The following is a 20,831-nucleotide window of genomic DNA, read 5'->3' as shown; positions in this document are numbered from 1 at the left end:
CCCCAAGAGACAGGTAGCTGGGGTAAGACTATTAGGGAAATGAAGATTTTATTATATTTTTTATAAATTTTATTTATTTATTCATGAGAGACACAGAGAGAAGGCAGAGACACAGGCAGAGGGAGAAGCAAGCTCCATGCAAGGAGCCAGATGTGGGACTTGATCCGGGGACTCCAGGATGATGCCCCGGCCAAAGGCAGATGCCCAACCCCTGAGCCACCCAGGCAACCTGGAAATGAAGATTTTAAAAAGCAGCTGTGTATTCTGGGGAACTGGAAAAAAGCAGACACACAGGTCCAGGAAAAGAATCTGCCCAGAAAAGGACCAGAAAGACCTTAGGCCTTCACACAGGACTGATCCTGGGCTCAGGACAAGCCCTGCATCCAGTACAGTGTGCACACTTGGAGAGAGGGCTGCTTTTTCAAATGCACTATTTTCAACAAAACATCACGTGACACATAAAGAAACAGGAAAACATGGCCCATTCAAAGGAACAAAATAAATCTTCAGAAACCACCCCTGCAGAAAACTACTGTCATCTTCTGCTTATGTGGGTACAAATGTGTAGCCATAATATCCAGTAGGTATCTAGCGCTTGACTTCTTTCTTATACCATAGCCCATCCTGTTGGCTCTGTATTATTATACCATATTTTATGTTACAATATAAATATATATTACATATATTATACAGATATTATGTTATAATATACATATATGTTTTAGTAATATATGGTGATATTGCTGTATTATGATAGGACAGATATTATTCTCAAGGCTCAGACAGTATCTGATTTGCCCAACACTATGTAGCCAGACACAGTAGAAATGGAGGTAGAACCAGGCCTTCTGATTTTTTTTTAAGATCTTATTTATTAAAAAAAAAAAAAAAAGATCTTATTTATTTATTTGACACAGAGAGAGAAAGAGAGAGAGAGCACAAGCAGTGGGAGCAGCAGGCAGAAGGAGAGGGAGAAGCAGACTCCCTACTGAGCAGGGAGCCTGATGTAGGGCTTGATCCCAGGACCCTGGGATCATGACTTGAGCCGAAGGCATACACTTAACCAACTGAGCCACCCAGGGGCCCCCAGGTCTTCTGATTTCTAATCCAGTGTTGTCTTCATGGGTAACAGACCCACTTCCCCTCTGGTCAGATTGTTTGGAACATAGTTTTTGCATGGATCTGGATTTTCACTAGCCCTGCCCCCTGCTTCCTGCAATGTCACCTGTGTGGGATCCCAGCTGTGCCACCTCTGGCCATCTGAGTTTGGTGACACAGAGACCAATCAGGCAGCCCCTAAGTATCTCATTTAAGGGCAGGGACAAGAGGCTAGAAAATAAGATGGGAAAGGTCTGGGAACACTGTCCTATGGGTCAGCAGAACCACGATGGGCCTTGGTGACATATTTGGTCCAGGGCTCCTGGAGTTTTGCCCTCAGGCCCCAGAGTGGCAGGTCACAGTCTTTAAGGGGTTCCTAGAACACTTCCCACAACCTGTGAGATGACAATAAAGTGTCTCCTTCAGAATCGGGGATGACTTCCTGGGGCTATGGTCTTAGGGCTCTCATCCTTATGGTTTGTGTCTACCGTCACAAGTAAAATGCTTGAGAAGACCTTATCTCAGCCAGCTGTCCTAACCAAAGTGCAGCTGCACAGAGGGTCCTCCACCCTTGAGTTGGTTAGAAGCTGCCTGCTGTAGGAACCCTGCCTCTGGACATCCTTTTGTCCCAGAAAAACTAACAAGTCTTTATTCTCTTTCTGGCTCCTCTGGTCGCCTGAGCAAGCAGGAGCTCCTCACGTCTCTTCGGGACCCAGGCAGACCTTTACCACCTCTCCAGGCTACAAATGGCGGCCCCCTACCAGCCTGCAGGTCCTACAGAATCCGCTAATTTACTCATTGCTCTCTCTGTTGCTCACAGAGCCCCACCTTCTATCCCAACACTGGTTACTTTCTCTCTCTCTCACTTCACCTCTACCCCTTCGGTCTCTTCAGCATTGGTCAAGGTCTTTACTCGCTGTCATTTGTGAACACCAAATGCCCATCTTGTTGGTACTGGACACATGCATTCATTCACATGTGTGTTGAGGACCAAGAGGCGTGAAGGGGGTGACGTGGGTAGGCTAGGCCAGATCCTTTAAATATAAATCCAACGGGATTCTGACAGAATCCAAGAGCAGAGTCCCAGAGCAGGAGACAGGCCAGCAATCTGAAACCTTCCAGCTTCTCTTCACCGTCACTGAATGGAGCCTGTCATCAAAGACCTCCTGCAGCAAGCACAGGCCCGTGATCCCAGAAGACCCCTGCGGGCCGACCGGCTGGGTGGGCCGAACAGTGGCCCATTCTAAGTGGCCTAAGTAAGTGGCCCTACACACATTCCCGACCTTTCTGAACCTTGTTTCTCATCTCTAAACACTTTGGGAGACCAAAAAAGAACCCCACCTTACCTCAGAGGAGAGATTCTGACTGAAAGCGCTCATTTAATTCAAACAATCAGTGGGAGATAGAATTATAATATTAATACTTTTATATGAGAACCGTATGTAAAATGATTCATACCTGTTAGGGTCTGCTCAGCCTCACTCTCACTCACTCCTGAGCCTGGGTGGGAATAAATACTGCCCTCCGGAGGCTGAAAAGACATTTCTTTTGACCATGGATAAGAATGAAATATTGTAGAAAAGCTCTTGACGATGCAGGAATCCTTGCCACTGAAAAATGAAAAGAGATGAAAAGCTACCAGGGGGCATCCAATCTACGCCTCGGACTTCTTCGGGTCACCTTTACGGAGCCATGTTAGTGTCTGTGTACGTCTCTGTTGAGCCAGGGTGTCCAGTGGTATCTGCACCGGGCTTATTAAAAGCCGTACATATTAGCATCAAGCTCTCCTCTAATCGACAAATCCTAACTGAACACCTCCTAAGAGCAAAGCGTCGTGATGGATGCCGGAGTGTCTACCAAGGGGGCAAGGCGCAGATACTAATTCCTGGGACTTTAGAATCAAGTGCAGTTTACATATTGCAGCTCCTGCTATTTCAAAGACGGAGGTAATAAGAGTGAATTAAGGGGCCTGATCTGGGAATACCTAATGCTAGCTATGCAGACTAGTGATCTTGATCCGCTTTTTAGGGTAAGGTTGGGGTGCGGTTAGGGTGCCTGACATCCCTGTGTTTGGGCCAGTCCACTTCTGGCCACAGGTGACTCTGCTCTGGGGTTCACCTGCTCCTAGGCTTCCTCCCAGGAAGGCAGCTCCACAGATGGGAGAAGAGAGGCGCATCCTGCAGAGCACTGTGAAGTAATGGAGCTTTGTGGCTTTAGTTCACAGTGAGATTAAACATTATTTCTTAATTTTTAAGTTTATCCATGTGTTAATTGGCTTTTTTCCTGTTGTTTGTAAACTGCCTTTCCTCACTTATCTTTGGAGGATGTGTCTTTCTGTTTGCCGTATCAATTTGTGTGAATTCTTTATATATTGAATGTTAACTCTTCCGTTATTTTTTAAATCACTTGCTGTTTTTCCTTTTACATTTGTTTTGGACCTAGAGAAACTTAAAATGTTTATATATGTAGTCAAAATGTACTCACCTTCCCCTTTATGATTCTTATTTCTCCGAAAACATGTTGTTAACATTTCAAGCAACTTACTACAGCTGACCCTTGCATAATGTGAGGGTTGGGGGTGCTGACCCTCCCTGCAGTCCAAAATCCACATGTGACCTTTGACTTCACAAAAACTTAACTACTCACAGCTTATTGGTGACGGGAAACCTTACCGATACCATCAACAGTTGATTAATACATATCTTGTATGTTATATGTATTACCTACCGTATTCTTGCTCTTACAATAAAGGAACATAGGGTAAAGGTTATTAACAAAATCATAAGGAAGAGAAAATATATTTATAGTACAGTAGTACACTGTACTGCAAATAATCCATATATACATGAACCCGTGCAGTTCCAACCTGTGTCGTTCAAGGGACAACTGTATATATGTACAATTAAAACTAAGTTATATTATATATAAGGGCTTAAAATAAAAAGCAGAAGTCCAAGCGCTACCTTGCCCAACACCACTTTTACTCTCCTGAGAGCCAATCATTTTTAACCATGTCTGTTTTCAGATATTCTGACAATAATCTTATTTTGTAAATAATACGTGACTGATTTGTATTGATTTATCAATTGTAAATTTATCTTCAGTAGATGTAGGTTTCTGCTATAATCAGAAAGGATTCAGCTCACTTAGTAACACACCCCCTGATTTCCTTCTCCTCCAAGAGCTCTTTTGCTATTTTCCATTCTTCCATCTGCTAGATCTACATTTTCATGGATCGTATTTCCAACCTCCATTTCTTGATTCATCAACAACAGATGATTATATTGACCTTCTATCTCTACCTCCTCAGCTTTGTCATTTGAGCTCTACTTTTCCCTGCCAATGTTGATTATAGTACGTTTTGTCATCATAGTTTTGTCTTTTCATGATTTAGCCACAGATTAATTTTAAGTGTTGAAAATTAAGAGGTGATTATTTACTGCAGAGCCTGTACTTGGCCGCAACTATGCTTTCTTCTCTATAGTTCCAATGTGATGACTACTATCTCAGCAAAGAAGGACATTCTAGGATCAAATGCCAAATTCAGGTTGACCTCCACTTGTTCACACTCCACATCTAACTTAAGTTCATATCTGACAGTAGCAAAGGCTGATGCAAATTGTGTCTATTCAGGATAAGGCTTGTCATTTAATGAGAGTGTCTCTGTCTACCAGGATGATATTATGACTGTAGCAGAGATGAAAAGGGTAGAAGTAAGTTTTAATGAGGTGTCCCCAGGAGTTCAAGACCCTATTACCAGGAAACACAGTCCCATTAGCTATCTGGGCTTGTCCTTGACCCAGAAGGAAATGTAGTGGGTGATGTAGGCATACTGAGGGGACATGTCCAGTGTGAGGACACTCCTGCGGTCTGTATTATGTTTGATTAGCAAGCAGGGGCTGCAGTGCTTGGGTAGTAGTCCATGACTGGAATCCAAAATCAGCTCTCCTGGAAAGCTCCCACACTGGGCATGGACACCTGCCTTCTGCTAAACCTATCAACTATAGCTAGGGCTAGATGGCGCCAACATTCCCAGGCAGAAATGGTCCAGGATGGAGCAATCTCTCTGCAGCTAGGGTTCTGCTCAGAAGTTTTGAGTACTTATAGGGGAGCCTGGGTGGCTCCACGGACTAAGCATCTGCCTTTGGTTCAGGTAGTGATCCTGGGGTCCAGGGAGCCCCGTGTCAGGATCCCTGCTCAGTGAGGCATCTGCTTGTCCCTCTCCCTCTCCCTCTGCTCCTCTTGCTTGTGCTCTCTCTCTCTCTAAATGAATAAATAAAATCTTTGAAGAAAGGAAAAGAAAGAAAAATGTCACTGAATTTTTAATACATATGATATTAGTTTATTAGGGCTGGTGTAACAAAGTACTGTGAACTCAGTGACTGAAATTTAATGTCTCACCGTCCTAGAATCTAAAAGTCTGATATCAAGGTGTCGGTAGGGTGGGTTCCTTCTGAGACTGTGATGGAGAATCTATTCTAAGCCTCTCCTCTACCTTCTGCTGGTTAGCTGACAGTTTGGTATTCCTTGGCTTCTACATCACTCCAAGCCCTCTTCTGGTGTGTGTGTGTGTCTGTGTTTAAATTTCCCCTTTTTAGCGTACACCAATCATATTGGCTTAGAGGTCTACCCTACTACCTTACTCCAATATGATCTTATATTAACTAATTACATCTGCAACAACCTTATTTCCAAATAAGGTCACACTCTGAGGGGATAGGACTCCAGCATGTGAATTTGGTGGGGCTAGGATGGGGGACACAACTCAACCCATAACACATGTTTTGGTCTCTTATTTTGGGAAAGAGTAGGTCTTCATTTAAAACGCACACCAAAAAAAAGGGAGGGGGGGATCACAAAGCAAAGTCTGTCTTTCAACAACTTCTTTTCCTATCAAAGAAAGTATTAAATGAAAATGCTTTGAAAGACAGATGTAAAGAAGTAGTGGGGTTGAAAGGCATATGTATATTACACCAGTGAATGGTCAGACTTGACCGTAGGTCTGACCCACCCTTTTCACCATAAGAAGAGATGATCTATAAGCCCAGTGCAGCGTGTTAAGCATTCCTTTTCTCTCTCTGTTATAGTCTGAATGTGTCCATCCCTCTTCCTTCAATTGATATTGAAGACTGCCAAACCCACACAACGCTTTCTATTTTTTTAAAGAAAGTGTTTTTTTAAATTTTTGAAATTTTTTTTTTTAAATTTTTATTTATTTATGATAGTCACAGAGAGAGAGAGAGAGAGAGAGAGAGGCAGAGACACAGGCAGAGGGAGAAGCAGGCTCCATGCCGGGAGCCTGACGTGGGATTCGATCCCGGGTCTCCAGGATCGTGCCCTGGGCCAAAGGCAGGCGCTAAACCACTGCACCACCCAGGGATCCCTACACAACCCTTTCTAAAGAATTCTCTACTTGGTTCTCTGTCACTGGTCAGGCCACAGATAATCAGATAAATAATGGGTGCTTGATATAGGTGCAACCAATCCATAGACCAGCCTATTTCCTTATGAGTATTCTGGCCACAAATCTCTATTCAAGAGTGCCGCCCCTACTGGATGGTGATTGACCCAACTATCCAGAGGTTTCCTTGGGAAGTTTGGATTTAAGACCTATGAAAAGATGGTCAATTGCAGAAGTAGATACAGCTAAAGCAGAAACAGAATGTAGTAGAATGCTGCAAAGGCCAAGCACTAAAATCAGTGGTGGAGTGTCATTTGTGGTCTATATGAGGTCTTCAACTCAACACATACTCAGCTTTTGTTTTTGTTTTGTTTTGTTTCTTTCATACTCAGCTTTTGAAACACATGTTGAAATATTAAGCACAGGAAACCTGAAATGCCTTTTTTATATATTAAACAATGGCTAGTAAACATTTAAAAACACAGCACTATACTAATCAGAGATGTTGACTGCAAATTACAAATACCAACTCTGGCTAATTTTAATATTTAAAAGCAAATTATTGAAAAGCTATTGATAGACTAATGGAAAACTGAAGAATCAGACCTAAAAACTGGTCAGGAATCAAGGTAAGCTAGGTGACAAGAACACAGCCAAGTCTCAATGAGGGAAGGGATTGGTAGATCATCGCTGCTTGTATTCCACAATGGATTCTCGACCTTCCACTACCACTGTCTTAAAAGACCTCTAACTGCCCTTGTATCTTTGTGTCACTCCCTCAAGATTCAAAAATCCCAGAGAGAAGCTTTTAATTGTATGAATTCAAGACTTGTGCCCATGTCCTCCCTACAGGGCCAGGATGTACTCTCCCTTCAAATTCCATGGTGGAAGGTGGGGCCCTGCTTCCCAGTTTTAGGATTTTTCTGAAGCTTAGGGAGAAGTGTTATAACCTTAACTAATTAACAGAAAATAACTGATTTTATCCAACAAAACTCAACTCACCTCTTCTCAGAATATGGTCCAATGGGAGTTTTAAAATAATCTTCACTAAGCTCAAAACTTTTCTGTAGTTCTAAAGATGTAAAATAATGTAGACCATTGATAATAGGTGCTGGCACTGGACCCCTGAAATCAGAAAAAATCCGAGGAATGTTGTAAAGATACCAAGCATACACACATGTAATACCTGACCGATAAATCACATAAATGCAAAAGCTAATAAAATCTATTTGGAATAATGTAATATATCCACTCAAACATTTGCTCCAGAACTTGTCTTAAAATACTAGCATTATTACATTCTAATTTGTAGATTAAGTGAATTTGTATTGTTTCGAATCTTCCTTTTTTTTTAATTTTTTTTTAATTGGAGTTCAATTTGCCAACGTATGGCATAACACCCAGTGCTCATCCCACCAAGTGCCCCCCTCAGTGCCCGTCACCCAGTTGAATCTTCCTTATCCATTAAGTCACTAATAGAGGCAAATTATCTTCTTAGCAATTGGTATGTATTCTATTATAAACCCTAGTCCATTTGTTATGTGAGGTCCAGCAATGTATCAATGGCTATAAAAACTGAAATAGATATTTTCGAAGTTTGTATCTAATCCAGTGCTTTGAAATGATACCAGAATAAAATATTTCTAAAAATTCTAGTATTATACTCTCAACTGAATTCTAGTGTAAAATATTCTTTTTTCATCTCTACTAGCCTGTTTCCCCAGAGTGGTTTGGAAGAATCATTAACTGTTTTTAGAGAAAAAATCCTGTTGCTATTCACCTCAGACTTGCTAAATAGAGTTGCTGTGTGCAAAGTAGCCCAATTGCATATAAATGTATGCAAATTCCAAGCATCTATGTGTCCTAGTATGACCCATTTGGAGCTTATATTTAAAACTGCTTCGTTTCTCTGTCCCCAGTGTTTTAATAAGCATGGCCCTGCTGCTGGTTGGAGGTCACACAGACCCCAGCTCTGCTGCTCTGGAAAACACTGCCTATCTCCTGGTCATTACCCTCCTGGTCCTTCAAAACTCCATGTATACCACACAACCTATCTTTTGAATCAGACTATCCAAAGATAGCCTATCAACATGGAGAGAATTCATCACACTTTTTGGATGTGTAACAAATAGACAAAACTTGGTTTCATTTATATTGGTTGAAGATTTTCAACAGACAGCTTAAAATTATAGACAATACAGAGAACTGAAATTGAAAAAAAATTTAAATGGCTTCTTTATTTTGTTCCTTGAATCACTGCATTCTAAAAAGCTTTTTTAAAATGCTATAATTAAGGTCTTGTCATGTTCTTACTAACTTTCTGAAAACAAGGCCTTCATGTTATTCTCAAATTTTCTAAAATGGGACAGAGGAAAGAGAATTCATAGTATCAAAGCCTGTAACATGAATGAGAAAATGCAAACATTCTATAGCCATCCTGTGACCTAGTTATTTATTTTGAGTAAATATTAAGGCCTAAATGTACCTCTTGATATGTAATAATTAACAGTACAGTAATTATTGTAGCCACTAACATCATGAAACCTTTGCTATCTAGAAGGGACTAAGTAGAACTTTTCATATTAAGAACTGAGAATTCATAGATTAATAAAGATACAAGCATTCTCACCCTCATAGAATTTACAGTTTAATATGGAAAGGAGGTGTTAAACAAATGACTTCACAAATAATTAATTACTATTGTTTTTAGAGTCATGACAGCCAAGAGCAAGATATTCAACAGGATATAATTAACCTTCAGTCATGAACAGCCTTGGTGAAGGCTGATTTTTATATATATAAAGTGTATATTCAAATTCCGCCAGAAATACTATTCTTTATAGTCTTCAAAGAATGCCAAAAAAGCCATCAGTTTCTAATAGCTATGAACATATTACGTCTTTTTAAAATATATATAAATGAAAGGAAAATACAACTTCTAGAACTGGGTTTACTACTGAATCACTGGATCTACTTTAGTACAAAGGCCTGTTTACCTTGATGATTTAGGAATCATCTGGTATCTTTGGATACTAGAGAATCGATCTAAAAATGCCTAGATCTAGGGATCCCTGGGTGGCGCAGGGGTTTAGCGCCTGCCTTTGGCCCCGGGCGCGATCCTGGAGACCCAGAATCGAGTCCCACGTCGGCCTCCCGGTGCATGGAGCCTGCTTCTCCCTCTGCCTGTGTCTCTGCCTCTCTCTCTCTGTGACTATCATAAATAAATAAAAATTTTAAAATAATAATAATAAAAATAAAAATGCCCAGATCTAAATAAATGTGATAAATTGCTACCTTTGAAATAGGAGGGTATGGTGAGGAGGTATCTTTCCCATCAGGGCCTGCCGGGCTGTCTCATATTGTCTCTCCAGAGAATCTCTTTCCTAGGCAAGAAATATGATCAGAAAATTATATTGATATCAAAAATATGTCATGCGGTGAAAGTAGCTATAATCATTAACTTCTTACTAGAGATTGCCAAATATGTGGAAAGAAAAAGGGTCTAAAAAACCACTGGTATTGGTTTAGTGGAAAGAAAAAAAACTTGATAAATGAAATATTTTTATGAATATATCAACTTTTTTAATTTAATATATCAATTTAATATATCAACTTTATTTGACATCTAAATAATAATGTGGTGATTCCTTTTTTTTTTTTTTTTGGTGATTCCTTATTAATGTTTATATATTTTTTCTTTCCAATGGGATTATCTCTCAAGGATATATATTACTATCTCTTTAGTCTTCCCAGATCTTCGCTCGCAGACTACTTCGACTTCGCACGCAGTAGTCAACTGATTGACGATATCCAACAATGTTTCAGTATGACCCTGAAATATCTCCTACATTTCACCAGCACATCACCATCACTATATACTTAGTAAACATTTGATGGGGATACAAAGACATAAAAGACACAATTGCTGTCTTCAAAAGGTTTATAATCTGGTGGCAAAGGGGACTTTAAAAAGATGGAGGGAAAAAACGAGATAGCACATGCTGTTTTATAAACAGTACAATGTGTGTCTATACACAGATTATATAATGGAGTGTGATCTGTTCAGTAACTATCCAAGTGCCGGATTTCCTCATTTTAAGCAAAGCTGACATATAAAATTCTTAATTTACAGAAAAGATAAATCAGCAAGTGCTTATATGTCCTACATAATAGACTCATTTAAAACGGGATTTATAATAACAGTTATTTAAACAGCAATATTTGCTTACGGTAACTGAATCTGAACTAAACTTGCTCTGACTTTAATGTCACCACCAGGCTCCTCTATAAGTTGATATTTGTTTAAATCACATAAGAGATGACAACAAATAGGTATGCCAGTGAAAGAATCCACGCCAAAGCTATGGTTGCAAGCCCACAACTTACAGCTAACCACTTGTTTTAGCCTTGGGGCTAGCATAGTTACAAGTGGTTCCATGTTTTGGGGGAGGTTTTCAAGAATCATTTTTTAAGGGTTAAGTTAATGTGCTTCTAAAAACATTTTTGTGTTACAGAAACTAATCTGCAGGAGTGGCTCTGCTCTGTGGTGATGCCAAGGTTGATGCAGTGAGCTCCTCTGGGAAACAAGTTGCATCCCCAAGACCAGAAGTCCCTTTGGTCACTCCTATGTTCCCCTGCACACAGCACAACACACTTGAGCACACAGTGGGAGTTCAATATATATCTTTAATGTACAACAGTATAAATCTGGGGAAGTAGTATAAAGTGTGAATAATGTCTACCATTCTTTATGATCTGGAATAGAATTTGCTGCACACAGTTGCTAGCTTGAGAAATTCAGGGTCAAGCTTTTGAAATTTTTAGACACCATGACACATGAGAGCTAACATGTAAACTCACCGAACACAGGCTCTCAGTTGTCTATTTGGCCACCAAGACCATTTAATTGTTTCCCTGACCATTAGCTCTGTGATTCTGTCTAAGCAGGATAAGGAGAATATATCTGTCAGGCTGGAGGGATGGGGTCTGTCATGGGACAAGAAAGGAAGAAAGAAATTCTACTTAAATTTCACCATTTTAAACTATCTGTTTACATAACTCCATAAATACACCTAAATTTGTTCATATTACTACAAAATTACTATATATTGACAAATTCTGCTGTCCTATCCACTCTCAGGTTAATTTGTCATTATTCTTCCTCAAATACCCTATCATAGTACATATATTTTCTATTGTGATTTTACTTTACACCATCTTAATTTTTTTTTTCCATACTGATCTTTCAATTATATCATGGCTGGGTAGATGAAAATAATAGTGGAATCATAGTCTGGATCTTTCAGAATTCCCACACAAAAATAATTAGAACAAGCAAAGAGCAAAATAAAAAAACATATCAAAACACTTACAAGAAGACTAGGTGAAGAAATATCCCCTCAAACTCCAAAATACAGGTGATAACAGTGACACCACCACATGGCACCAGTGTCTATTCAAGAGAAAGCCAAAGGAAGCAACAGAGGGCTAAAACACCTGTGAACAGGAGTACCTCAAAATGGTTAAAAAGTATTCACTGGTAAGAAAAGCAGCACAATTGGGCACCACAGCTGAAATACAGGGGGGGTTGTTTCCACCCTGACAGTGGCTTAGCATAAGGGGTCCCCGGTAAGTTCTAGAGGAACTGGGTCAACCATGACTTCTTGAAACTGACACACTGTGGCTTTCTCCTGACATGGCCTCACTCTAAAGAAAAGTTGATGGGAGTGAAATAAAAATCAACTACGACAGAGGTCAATAGAGAGGAAGAGAGAGTCTAGACCAAAGTGGTGGAGGGGAATCAGAGCCACGAAACCCCTAAGAGAAAATTGCTGCATGTTTTTACACAATTTGAAAGAATGATGCTTCCTTATAGAAGTTTGATAAAACCAATTTCACATAAAAATGAGAAATTTCCTAGTAAAATCCCAGAGCTAATATTTTTAAAAAGAGAAAAAGGAGATTAACACCTCTACATACAATGAAAGTATGCTCATAAAACAGATACAATTTGTAATCTACAATTTCATAATTAACTAAAAGACATTAAGGAAATTGAATAAAACATTAAGGAACAAATAAATTATTATATGTTATTTTATGTTATTAAGGGAGACAGCATATGAGCTGGGGGAGGGGCAGAGGGAGAGGGAGAGAATCTTAAGCAGGCTCCACACCCAGCACAGAGCCCTACACAGGGTTCAATCTCACGATCCTGAGATCATGACCTGAGCTATAATCAAGAGTCAGGTATTTAACCAACTGAGCCACTCAGGTGGCCTAATAAATTGAAATTTTAAAAACTCCTAAGTGAGGTGAAGGAACTCAGGAAAGAATTAGAAATATAAGGGAAAAAATAGTCACCTCAGAAATGAAAACTGAACCAGAAGGGATAGAAGAGTTAATAAAAACAACAACAAGTAATGCCCAGAGGAAGAGAAAGTGAAGGAGGAAATTTTAACTAAAAAAGAAATAAAGAAAGAAGTAACAAGATTCAAGGGAAAATGACAAATATTTAAGAAAGACAAAGAAGATCTAACATGCAAATAGTAAAGAGTCCTTGATAAAGAAGCCTGAACAAACAGGACGAGTGGCAAAATCTACAATTTGAGTCTTGAGTATCCCTGACTGTCACCAGCAGGCAAAAACTCAGGAAATGCTGCCCCCAGAGCCCTTCCTGTATCTAGCAGACAATGTGCCTAGACACCAAAACTACTAGACATTGGCCGGAGGCCTAATGATGAGTATGCAGGTACTTGAGAACTAAGACAAAATGAGAGTTAAAAGAGAGCAAGCAGAAGACTATGTGCTGAGAGTGTAGCCATAACACAACCACAAATGATCGGGTCTGAGGTGGGTGGAGAACATGCACAAACCAGATTTTTAACTGTCTTTGGTCTTTGTATGGGGCTCTAGTCATATTGGTATCACTATTCTGAGGCTCTTCTATATGTCTCAGAAAAGGATAAACGTGAGAAATTTAGTGACATTATAGTTCTATCACCTCCCATGTCTCTCAGAATCATCAGGATGCTCAGTGTGAAGGAAAGATATGTAATAGAGAAAATGAGTAAAAATCCTCAAGTCTTGAATCTAAATTGGAAATATTAACTTGAACTCATGAAACATTTTATCTATCTACAGAAAAGGCCTGAACAATGACTACCCCAATAGTGATGAGCACTCCTAGCAACCACATGCCCTTGCATGCCCTTGCACTACCATCTCCCACTTAAAGAAACCAGGGCTTCTTGGAGAAAAGATGTGTTGCAGATCTGGGGCAGGTAATGCACAAAAGAGCATGGAAGATCTTGTCCTAACAGAGAGCAAGACGGGAAGAGAGCAAATAGACATGGGTCATGGTAAAGGACAGAGGAACCAACCTGAACAAGGTCTCCCTGGCCGACAGTAGGATAATTCTAGTTTCAATAAGGATACAAAGTGCAGTGGGTAGATACCATTCAATATGTACAATCAAGAACATAATGATCATAAATGATATTTAAAAATTAATTGGTCACCTTCAGAGAATAAGAGGAATCCATTATTTTGTAAAAACACTTAGCTGATCCTTTTTTTTTTTTTAAAGATTTTATATATTTATTCATGAGATACAGAGAGAGGGTGGGGCAGAGACACAGGCAGAGGGAGAAGCAGGTTCCATGCAGGCAGCCCAATGTGGGACTCGATCCTGGGTCTCCAGGATCAGGTCCTGGGCTGAAGGCAGAGCTAAACCACTGAGCCACCCAAGCTGCCCTAGACAGCTGATCCTATATGATCTGTGCCACTTGGTAACCAGGTGGTTCGAGGAGCATCTCTTTGTAGTATTATTCCAGCTAATAAATCTGGTGAATGCTATGCCCTGAAAAATCCATCTGAGCAGAAGCAAGCACTTTTCTTTTGGAGTCAAAATAGACACTGCTAATCAGTATGATATTGGGCAAGCTCCCTAAGCCAAGCTTCCTCACAGTATTGAAAGGAAGTGGTGCTTAGTAGATATAGGGACCCACTATTTTGTCACCACAGATCCACCTTTCCACTGGCCTTCACACATTCAGGTACTTCATGGGATTGGACTAATCTAATTTGCCACACACATAAATTTGCTAAATTGGCTTTGAATGAATCGGTCATTCAGCAATTGTTGTGGAGATTCAGCTTTCAGTAAACTGGCCTCCTCCAGGAGTGAGGGTATCCCCTAAGGAGATCAGAAGACCTGGCTGAAGAAATAGATACCAATGAAGTTCAAGTGAAGGTTCAAAATCAAGCTTCTGAGCACTGGGTGTCATTCTATATGTTGGCAAATTGAACACCAATAAAAAATAAATTTATAATAAAAACAACAACAAAAAAAATCAAGCTTCTTCCGGAAGGCAAAAATCTAGTCACAGTTCCAGAGCAGGAAATCTTCACTAAGCTGTCATAGCCTTCACGTATGCCTCCCAGAAGTGCAAATGGGGGTTGCCATCAGTAAGGGAAACTAAATGGCTAACAAAACTTGTGAACTCCAAGTTCTGTAATCAATAGTATATGTGTCGTGTAAATAAAAACTTTCACTGGATAGTATTTGCCATATATCTTTTGCAGTGGTAAGAAAAGAGCTCTGCATTTTTTAAATCAAACCTTAAAAGAAAATTGCATTTAAGAAGTAAGGCTGATCAAAATTATATTTACAGTTCTCCAGGAATTTCTCAGAGATGCTCAAATTAATATGCTCTGGGAGTCACTCAGAAAAGTAAGTACATTTGAGAAGAAAGGAAGAGGAATGAATGAGAGGAAAGGAAGGGAAGAGAGGGAAGGATTTGGGGAAGGAAAGGGGAGGGAAGGGGAGCCTTCTGAGAGCAAAAGCTCCTCCCAGGATTGCTAAACTAGCAATGACAGAATGAACTCATCTTCCAGAAAACTGTCACACAGACTATGGACACTACTTTCACACACGGCCACACTTACCTTAGCTCATTATTTCTGTCTCCCCAGATTTACATTCAGGGAGATAGGAAGCTAAGTCTCAGCACTTCACAAGCTCTCACCCTAATGTGGTCTACTGGTATGGTCCGGATTTCTTACTCTCTTTCAATCCTTCATAATGATCAGTTGGACCTCTGTCTGGTTTTGGTTTCAGCATCACTCCTGGACTAAACCCTTATTGAATGCCCTTGATTTTTCAAGCTGCAGGAAATGCTACCAACCCCAGAGAGGTTGAGTAACTCACTGAGGTCTGTCCAGCCAATGAACAAATGGTACTTACCCCACTATACCAGGTATCCTCCTAAACCCCCAAAGGCCAACATACCTTGTGTCCTTTTCAACATTTACCACCTTCTTCCTGCTCCCGAGATAAGCACTCTCTTGACTTTTATGGTAACCACTTCTATACTTTTTCATGTAAACATGGATCCCTAGGTACTATGGTTTAGTATTGCTGATTTTTAAATTATATATTAATAGAATCATATAGTGTGCATTAAAGAGGCCACATGATGGGATGAGCACTGGGTGTTTTACACAGCTGATAAATTACTGAGAACTATATCTGAGGGCACCCAGGTGGTTCAGTGAGTTTAGCATCTGCCTTTGACTCAGGTCATGATTCAGAGGTCCTGGGATCAAGCCCCGCATCAGGCTCCCAGGTCAGTGGGGAGTCTGCTTCTCCTTGAGAGTCTGCCCCTCTCTCTGATCATGGTCTCTCTCTCAAATAAATAAAATCTTAAAAAAAAAAAAAAAAGAACTACATCTGAAACTAATGATGTACTACTATATGTAGGCTAATTGAATTTAAATTCTAAAAAATTATATAATGTGTATTCTAGTTTATGTGCTGTTGAAACGAGCACATATAATGTGTATTCTTTAGAGTCAAGAATACTTTAACAGGATGTTTGAGAGATACAACCATTGAGTGAAGTCTGTTCCTTTCCATTACTGTACTTCATTCATTCATTCACTACATGAATATTCAAAATTTTACTTGGCCAATCTACTGCTAGTGGACGCTTGAGTTTCCTGTTTAGGACTAATATATACAAGGCTACTACAAACAATATTGCACATATCTTTTGGTGCAGATGGCCACATATTTCCATTGGAATCCCACTGCTGAGGCATAGGGTATATGTATGCTCGACTTTAGTGGATGATGCCCACCTATTTTCTAAAGTGTACAAACTGAATCTCCTACCAGTGGTCTTCTAAGAATTTCAAGTATTCCACATCTTCACACCTCATAATTTGAGCTTCTAGTGTATAAATAGTAGTATTTCACTGTGGCTATAATTTCTATTTCCTGATAATGAGGTTGAGTATATCTCCACATGATTATTGGCCATCTAGATATTATCCTTTGTAAAGAGGTTCTTCCATAAGTTATTTTTTCTTGATATTATCCTTTGTAAAGAAGTTTTTCTGTTATTTTTCTCTTAATACTTTATAAAAGTTCTTTATATATTCTAAATAACAACATTTTGTTAGTTATATTTATTGCAGATATCACCCCCCCTCTCTCTGGTTTGTCTTTTTTCCTCTAATACTGTTTTTTTTAATTGACATAAATTGCTAATTTTAATGTTCCTCAATGTTTGAAACTTTTCCTTTGTAATTTGTGCTTTTTGTATTGTATTTAAGGAATCTGTACCTGCCTCAAAGTCATAAAAACCTTACATTATCTTCTAGAAGTATTACTGTTTTGTCTTTCACATTTATACAGATGATCCACCTTAAATTTTGTAATCGCACCTTGACATATATGTATAGTTAGAAACTATGCACAAGGAAAGGGTGGAATGTTTGAATAGAGGGTAAGACAGAAAGACTCATGCATACATGGAGTTTGGGGTGAATTTGAGCAGAGAGGAAGAACATCATCTTCAACATCTGTGGGAAGGAGTTTCAGAGAAAAAGAACCCCAAAAAGCCTAGACAATGGGAATATCCACCTATTACTATTAGATGGTGTTTCTAAAAGTGAGTATGAATATATTAAATCTACAGTGAAGACACCGAAAGAGCACAAAATGTTTACTTTTGGGGGGATACAATTTAATACAGGTTTTTGACAGAGGAAGTTGCAATTATTTTCTTCAGCCCACTAAAAGTTCTCAAAAATACATGGAAATTTATGTCGGGGAAAGTAAAATGAGCAAAATAACATCTCCCAAGGGTTGCAGTGAAAGGTACATGAGATAAATTTACACGAAAGCCCTTTCCAAATTACAAATGTGTGTAAAGGCTATTTATGTTCTCTAGCATTAACAAGGTAACATCTCTCTACAGCTTCTGCTGTCATGTGGCTCATTTTGCATTGTTAACAGCTACGCAAAAGGTTAAGAACCTAAAATCTAATAACTACTTAGAATTTAAAAATAGTGTTGAGTTCATCATCTTTGAAGGAAAATAAGGCATTAAAAATAACCTTAACGCATTCACCCCATATATACGACAGCAGCAATTTAGTATTTTGCACATATTTCTGTTTAACGTGGCTGTTGTTTGTTGAGGGATGTGATCTGCTTCTCTATGAATCTATCGTCCCCTTGTATCTCCACTAGCACTGATGGGCAAAGATACCAGGACGTCGAGGCTACACCGAGTTTGAGCATTATTACTATCGTGGATCAGGTACTGCTAACCCTCCCACCGGGGACACAGGCAATGGTCTACATCAGGCTATGGATGCCCTGGGCTGTGGGAATGAACAGTTTCTCAGGGAGGTGACCACAGATAAGCGGTGACCCGGGTCAAAGTTCACGAGACTACTTTGATCACAAATGGTAATACCTGTGCCCCTTTCCCATCTATCACCAAGTTGGCTCCTTCTACTATCACACTGCCTTATCCTTCCCTCTCTAGTTTCACCAAAGTGTTTGTTAGTTTTATACTGAAATGTTGGTCATGAATTATAGCAAGAACACATTGTACACATTGTGTGTGTATGTGGTTTTTTTTTTCCCATCTCTGTTCCTCTCATCCCCTGTTCTCTTAACTTCTACCTGAATGCCCTTAACCAGACAAAAGCTGTCTTTTATTAAACCTGAAGTTTTTCTTTTTCTTTTTTTTTTTTTAATATTTTGTTTATTCATGGGAGACAGAGAGAGGCAGTGCCATTGGCAGAGGGAGAAGCAGGCTTCCTGCGGGGAGCGTGATGCGGGCCTTGATCTCAGGATACCGGGATCATGACCTGAGCCAAAGGGAGAGGCTCAGCTGCCAAGCCACTCTGGTGCCCCGAGCCTGAAGTTTTTCTAATTTGAAGAAGATTTGTCATGTTTAAATAAATCACGAAACCCAACTAACTGGCAGAGCAGTGTGGCAAGTCAATGGTATGTATTTCTCATTAGTGTTTGTGAGGCTGTGTGGCAGGACAGCAGAACTGGGATGCGAGGGGTTCTGGTTGTTAGGACACAGACTTCATGGTAAAGGATAAATGTGGCTGAGGATTTGTTCTGGAGTTTACACTGTGGATATGCTATATCCTGGGGACATAAAGAAGAACTATATTTGCAAGTCTAAGCCCCAACAAGCATAAAGCCATACTATCTAAGGACAGGATGACAAGTATAGAGAGAAAGGCGTAAATTGACCCGAAAAGATCTGGATTTTCCAGCCTAGAAAGAAAGAGGCTGAGAGGCTCCTCATGGAGAAGGAGCCCCTTCAGGGTCGGTACTAGGCAAAGGTACTGGTAGCAGAGGATATGGAGAGTGCCAGCGCCCCTGGCTCAGAATGAAACTCAAGCTCTTAGACTAGGGACATCTCCATGGTAACCATGGTGGTCTGGAGGCCACAACCTCTTCCCCAATTTTCCAGGATGGTATAAAACTTGGGTTCTTGAACTTGATCCAAAAGATGGGAGTGATCCCAATTCCTTTTTTTTTTAAATATATATTTTTTATTGGAGTTCGATGTGCTAACATATACCATAACACCCAGTGCTCATCCCGCCAAGTGCCCCCCTCAGTGCCCGTCACCCAGTCACCCCAGCCCCCCCGGCTCACCTCCCTTTCCACTCCGCTTGTTCGTTTCCCAGAGTTAGGAGTCTCTCATGTTCCATCACCCTCACTGACATTTCCACTCATTTTCTTTCCTTTCCCCTTTATTCCCTTTCACTATTTTTTATATTCCCCAAATGAATGAAACCATATAATGTTTGTCCTTCTCCGATTGACTTACTTCACTCAGCATAATACCCTCCAGTTCCATCCACGTTGAAGCAAATGGTGGGTATTTGTCATTTCTAATGGCTGAGGAATATTCCATTGTAAACATAGACCACATCTTCTTTATCCATCATCTTTCGATGGACGCGGAGGCTCCTTCCACAGTTTGACTATTATGGCCATTGCTGCTATAAACATCTGGATGCAGGTGTCCCGGCATTTCACTGCATCTGATTTTTGGGGTAAATCCCCAGCAGTGCAATTGCTGGGTCGTAGGGCAGGTCTATTTTTAACTCCTTGAGGAACCTCCACACAGTTTTCCAGAGTGGCTGCACCAGTTCACATTCCCACCAACAGTGCAAGAGGGATCCTCTCCAACATCTGTTGTTTCCTGTCTTGTTAATTTTCCTCATTCTCACTGGTGTGAGGTGGTATCTCATTGTGGTTTTGATTTGTATTTCCCTGATGGCCGGTGATGTGGAGCATTTTCTCATGTGCTTGTTGGCCACGTCTATGTCTTCCTCTGTGAGATTTCTGTTCATGTCTTTTGCCCATTTCATGATTTGATTGTTTATTTGCTGTTGAGTTTAATAAATTCTTTATAGATCTTGGATACTAGCCCTTTATCTGATAGGTCATTTGCAACTATCTTCTACCATATGTAGGTTATCTTTTAGTTTTGTGGACTGTTTATTTTGCTGTGCAGAAGCTTTTAATCTTAAGTCCCAATAATTCATTTTTGCTTTGTTTCCCTTGCCTTCATAGATGTATCATGCAACAAGTTGCTGTGGCCAAGTTCAAAAAGGATGTTGTCTGTGTTCTCCTCTAGGATTTTGATGGATTCTTGTCTCACATTTAGATCTTTCACCCATTTTGAGTTGATCTTTGTGTATGGTGAAAGAGAGTGGCCTAGTTTCATTCTTCTGCACGTGGCTGTCCGATTTTCCCAGCACCATTTATTGAAGAAACTGTCCTTCATCCAGTGGATAGTCTTTCCTCCTTTGTCGAAGATTAGTTGACCATAGAGTTGAGGGCCCATTTCTGGATTCTCTATTCTGTTATATTGATCTATGTGTCTGTTTTTGTGCCAGTACCACACTGTCTTGATGATCAAAGCTTTGTAGTACAGCCTGAAATCCGGCATTGTGATGCCCCCGGCTCTGGTTTTCTTTTTCAATATTCCCCTGG

The 20,831-nt window shown here is 40.1% G+C and overlaps 1 protein-coding gene across 1 annotated transcript in view; it reads right to left on the bottom strand.

Annotated features, from left to right (window-relative positions):
• LRGUK (leucine rich repeats and guanylate kinase domain containing) overlaps positions 1–20,831 on the bottom strand; it is a 117,524-nt gene that overhangs the window by 3,654 nt on the left and 93,039 nt on the right. Inside the window, exons 17-19 of the mRNA XM_041728194.1 lie at positions 9,794–9,882; positions 7,502–7,624; positions 2,557–2,708 (exon numbers count right to left, since the gene is read on the bottom strand). Coding sequence (XP_041584128.1) covers positions 2,557–2,708; positions 7,502–7,624; positions 9,794–9,882 — 364 coding nt within the window. The remainder of the gene's footprint in view (positions 1–2,556; positions 2,709–7,501; positions 7,625–9,793; positions 9,883–20,831) is intronic.

This window comes from Vulpes lagopus, chromosome 13 (genome assembly GCF_018345385.1).
Source record: "Vulpes lagopus strain Blue_001 chromosome 13, ASM1834538v1, whole genome shotgun sequence".
Taxonomy (NCBI): Eukaryota; Metazoa; Chordata; class Mammalia; order Carnivora; family Canidae; genus Vulpes; species Vulpes lagopus.
Note: the sequence above shows the minus strand (reverse complement) of the source record. Positions and strands in the feature narration are given on the sequence as shown.